The 4851-nt window shown below is 44.1% G+C and overlaps 1 protein-coding gene across 1 annotated transcript; it reads left to right on the top strand.

The window, feature by feature from the left end:
• Positions 1 to 1385: 1385 nt before the first annotated feature.
• BEX2 (brain expressed X-linked 2) lies at positions 1386 to 3057 on the top strand. Its single transcript, XM_003918045.3, has 3 exons — positions 1386 to 1541; positions 1968 to 2046; positions 2423 to 3057. Exon 3 carries the CDS (start codon positions 2428 to 2430, stop codon positions 2812 to 2814), a length of 387 nt encoding a protein of 128 aa, XP_003918094.1. The 5' UTR covers positions 1386 to 1541; positions 1968 to 2046; positions 2423 to 2427; the 3' UTR covers positions 2815 to 3057.
• The last annotated feature ends 1794 nt before the right edge of the window (positions 3058 to 4851 follow it).

The following is a 4851-nucleotide window of genomic DNA, read 5'->3' as shown; positions in this document are numbered from 1 at the left end:
GAAAACCCCAACTTTCAAGCCAGGCAAAAACTGATTTGATTTAACTTATATCAGTACAGATTAGTTTTGCCTGTTTTAGAACTTATATAAATGCAATCATGCAGAAAACACTCAATTGTGGCTGGTGTCTTTATAGATACAATTTTTTTTTCATTTTTTTAAGATTCATCTATGTTACTGTTTGTATCAGTAGCTTGTCACTTTTTTATTGCTTAGCAGCTTTAAAATGTATGAATACATCACAATTTATCAGTTCACTTGTTGGACATTTAGATTTTTATCAACTTTGGGGCTATCATAAAGGAAATTTCTATGAACTTTCCTATGCCAATATTTTTGAGAAAATATGTTTTAAATTCTGTTGGGAAAATTCCAAAAAGTGGAATTTCTAGGACATATGGTAAGCCTAAGTTTAACTTTTTAAGAAACTGCCACCAAGTCTTAGAGTGGTTGAACCCCTCACCAACAATCAATGAGAGTTTCTATTGTTAGTATTTTCAAAAGTGCTTGGGACTGTCAGACATTTTAAGTTCAGCAATTATAATGGGTGTGCAGTGGTTTTTCATTCTGGCTTTATTTTACATTTCCCTGATAGTTAATGAGGTTGAGCATCTTTTCATGAGCTCGTTGGTAATTTGTGTATGTAGTTTTGTGAAATGTTTATTCAAATCTATTATTTGCCTTCTTGAGTTTTCGAAGTTCTTTATATATGCTCTGAATTCAAACCCACTGTCAGATACACATATTGTGAATATTTACTCCCAGCTTCTCACTTCATTTTCTTAACCATGTGGTTTAAATGGTAGTTTTTAATTTTGATAAATCCAATTTCTCATTTTTTTGTGTGTGATCTGTTCTTTTTCTGTCCTAAGGGATTGTTTTCTCAAAGATTATAAAGTTTTTCTCTATGTTTTATTCTAGAAGTTTTCTAATTTGAGTTTTTACATTTAGGTTTATGATCCATTTTGAATTAATTTGTGTATAGTATAGATAAAAGGCAAGGCTCCTGTTTTTCCTTTAAGAATTCTGTTATTTCAGTACCATTTGTTTAAAAGACTATACTTTCCATATCGAATTACTTTGACATCTTTGTCAAAAATTAATTAACAGGCAGAAGGAGGTGAATCCTGGGAGCCAAGGGCAGAGAGAGGCAAGTCCCCAGAGAAGTGGGAATGGCCAACAGCTCCCTGAGAAGATGCCTTCCGTCCTTCCTGGGCAGGCAAGGGAAGTCTCAAGAATACACAAGAGAAGGGAGAGTGGCAGAGCCCAGGCTGGGGATGTTAAAAGGGACTCACGGTGAGGATGGGGGCGGGCCCGAAAGTCCCACCTGACTCCAGGCTGCAGGAGGGGGCGTGGGACGGGGGCGGAGCCGCTGGCGATGACAACAGCCCCACGTGATCGGCCAACACTGAGTCTTGCCTCGCTCTGGCGTCAGAGTCGCCGTCGCTCGCTCCTTTCTCGGCTGTGGTACCTGTTCCCGGTGGCCCTGAGGACGTGCGGGCCAGGTGCGGCCCCGAAAGCAGGAAGCGGAGGGGGAGCAGGTAAGGGAGACAGAGGGGGTCCCTGGGGTTGGTGTGGGGGAGCGGCCCCGGCCTGCGGATGCCCCACCCCCGAGGAGCCGCGCTGAGACGCAGCCGGTGCACGATGCAGCCCCGGGGCCCCGCCGCGGGACCGCGAGCCTTTAGTGAGCGGAGGAGTGCCTGGCCCCGCGGGAGCCGGCGGTCCTGAGGCTACGGCCCTTCTGAAGCACCTGCCTCCGCCACCAGCGCAATCTTTTCTGAGATCCCTGCTCCGCCCTTCTTGATGCAGAAAATGGTGGTCAGCTTGGGGGGCGGGGCGGCTGAGGCGCGGGGAGAGGGCGGCGAGGAGGGCCCGGGCCCGGCGCGGGGAAGGGGCCGGGTGGCGGCGGGTCCTCGCTAGTGTTCCGCTGCAGCAGCCTCCACTCTTCCCACCCCGGCCGTCTGCAGGTCTGCGAGGCTAAGTGTCGAGGCCACGCACCTCACGTCGAGAATCGGGAGGAGGAGGAGACTGCAAGGATAGGCCCAGGTCGGTGCGAGGGACGGTGGCGGGGCGGGGGTCAGAACATGACGAAAGCCCAGTCTGGGACCCCAGTCGGTGCCTTCACTGCTACGCTTCGCAATCCCCCACCCCCACCCCTTCTTCGTCCTCCATTTTGGCGCCTGCAGAGGCCTGGAGATGGATCTGCAGAGAAGATGGTGGGCTTTGCGGGAGAGAGGGGCGCGGACTGCCCCCCCCCCCACCCCGAGGGTACATGGGGCCTCTCTGGTGGGAAAAAAAATGAAATTTAAAAAAGGCCTTTGAAATCCAGGGCTCTGAATTTTGAAAGGTGGGTAGTCGGGCCTCTGTCCTCGGTGCTGATCAGTTCACCAAGAATTGAGTCCATTTTCTCTCTGTCTCCTAGGAGTAATGGAGTCCAAAGAGGAACGAGCGTTAAACAATCTCAACGTGGAAAATGTCAACCAGGAAAATGATGAAAAAGATGAAAAGGAGCAAGTTGCTAATAAAGGGGAGCCCTTGGCCCTCCCTTTGAATGTTGGTGAATACTGTGTGCCTAGAGGAAATCGTAGGCGGTTCCGTGTTAGGCAGCCCACCCTGCAGTATAGATGGGACATAATGCATAGGCTTGGAGAGCCACAGGCAAGGGTGAGAGAGGAGAATATGGAAAGGATTGGGGAGGAGGTGAGACAGCTGATGGAAAAGCTGAGGGAAAAACAGTTGAGTCATAGTCTGCGGGCAGTCAGCACTGACCCCCCTCACCATGACCATCACGATGAGTTTTGCCTTATGCCCTGAATCCTGATGGTTTCCCTGAAGTTAATAGGGAGACCCCAGCTTCCTAAACTTACACATTTGTGGTGTACCTTTGTTGTAAACCTTTTGATGTTACCTATTTCTTGTGGGTCTCCTATTACCAGCTTCAAACTGAATGTTGTTTTGACCCAGTTTGTAAGTTTCTGTCAGCAGGGGAGTTTTACCTACTGCATGGAAAGATGCTCATTATATATTGTGAAGTTAATAAAACAGTTTTAAAAACCATTCTCTGCATTCTTTTTTACTTTAAATCTTAAATATGAACATAAACAGTCATATATGTACACATATATACACATATATAGAAAATCGTGTTTATCTTTGTGGTAGAATTAAGAGGGAGTTTATTCTTGCTTATCCATAATTTCTTATTTTTTAAAATGGAACACGTATTACTTATAAAAAGCAATGTGACCACCTTATAAAAGCAATGTGAGCACTTAATAAACACTTGTGACAGAATCTCAATTTTAACTTGCTTCTGGGATCTCTTTTTAGAAATGTTTAAGAGACACATCTCTTTGAAGATCATAATATTTATCAGTAAGATGAAGACAATCACCTCCCAGGCTTATTGTATGGACCAGAAAAGGTAATGAGGTTGTAAGCTTTCTCCCAAGTTCTTGTTCTTACTGACATGCATGACCCAACCCTTTAGATATTCCCTTCTGTTATTAGAGGAAATCTCCAAGGTGAGGTCTTCCCTATATTCACAAGTCCAGTGGGCTAAGGAGTAGGTACTTTCATTCCTCTGCTGCTGTGCTCTATTCTCATCATCTCCCCTGGGTATTACTCTGTTTTCTAGGTTTTGCTCCCTACACTGGCTCCTTCCACTGCAGATGTTCAGGAATCCTCAAAGTGAGAAAGTCCCACCAATTTCTCTGGAATTTCCAGTGGATTGAATCCTTGCTCTACTCTACAAAAGAGTGAACAAATCCCCTCTCCCTGCTTTGTTTCATGGAAAAACATTGTCTAGTTCTTTCCTTACAGGTAGTTCTGTCCCAGGAAACCTCCTCCTCAGTATAGCAGACTATGTAAGATGTGTGAGGAAGCACAGCCCACTTTCAATCTGAGATAGTCCCACCTCATACCAGCTCACATTCACCTGAAATCCATGAATGTACAGAATTTTGTTATCTATATGGAGTTGGACATCAGGAAATCACTTAGTGAATCAATGGATACACAAATGAGATCTTTATGAGAAGTCTATGGGAAGACAATTGGGGTTAAGTGTCCCAGCAGAACTAGGGAAATAAAATCCCCGTCAATTTGTGCTAATTAGATGAAATACACACATTTTATGTATGAGGACAGTCTCATAAACTTAAAGTCAGGATTCCAGAACAGGGGTTGGCAAATAACCCAAATCTGGCCCACTGCCTATTATTTGGCTTATAAGAATGATGTTTACATTTTTAAAGGTTGAAAAACTTGAGGATATTATACCAAGACTATGAAATTCAAGTTTTGGTGTCCATAAATTTTTATTGGAACAATGGCCTGCTTATTCATTTACATGTTATCTATGGCTATTTTTGTACTACAGTGGCAGAGTTGAGTAGTTGTGAAAGAGATAGTATAGCTAGCTTACAATGACTACATATTTTTTATCTGGTCCTAACAGAAAAAGTTTGCCACTCCTGTTCTAGAATATAACATTGCAATGGAACTTGTGAAACCAAAGGGGAAAAGTGGATAGGCAGATGAAAATGTCACATAACATCACAAACCCCAGACATGAATCAGATGCCTAAGTAATTTCAAAGCTCTTTCTCCTTCTGCAGGCGCTTAAGACACAAGACAGAAGATTATAGAGAGGCTAGAGTTGAAAGGTCAGGAAAATTGATAAACAGAGAGGCTTATGTCCTACCAGACTTTTTACTTTTGATTGTCAGTGTTGGCACCAGCTTCAATGGAAGAAAAAGTGTTCATGAGGAGAAATTAAATTCATGTGTGAACTGATATCATATCCATGATAGAAAATGCATATCTCTTCTATGTCTAGGCAGATTGAAG

Source organism: Papio anubis, unplaced genomic scaffold (genome assembly GCF_008728515.1).
Source record: "Papio anubis isolate 15944 unplaced genomic scaffold, Panubis1.0 scaffold162, whole genome shotgun sequence".
Taxonomy (NCBI): domain Eukaryota; kingdom Metazoa; phylum Chordata; class Mammalia; order Primates; family Cercopithecidae; genus Papio; species Papio anubis.
Note: the sequence above shows the minus strand (reverse complement) of the source record. Positions and strands in the feature narration are given on the sequence as shown.

Bases quoted from the DNA above. Each gene is read 5' to 3' on its own strand.
- BEX2 (XM_003918045.3), top strand. From the start codon at position 2,428: ATGGAGTCCAAAGAGGAACGAGCGTTAAACAATCTCAACGTGGAAAAT.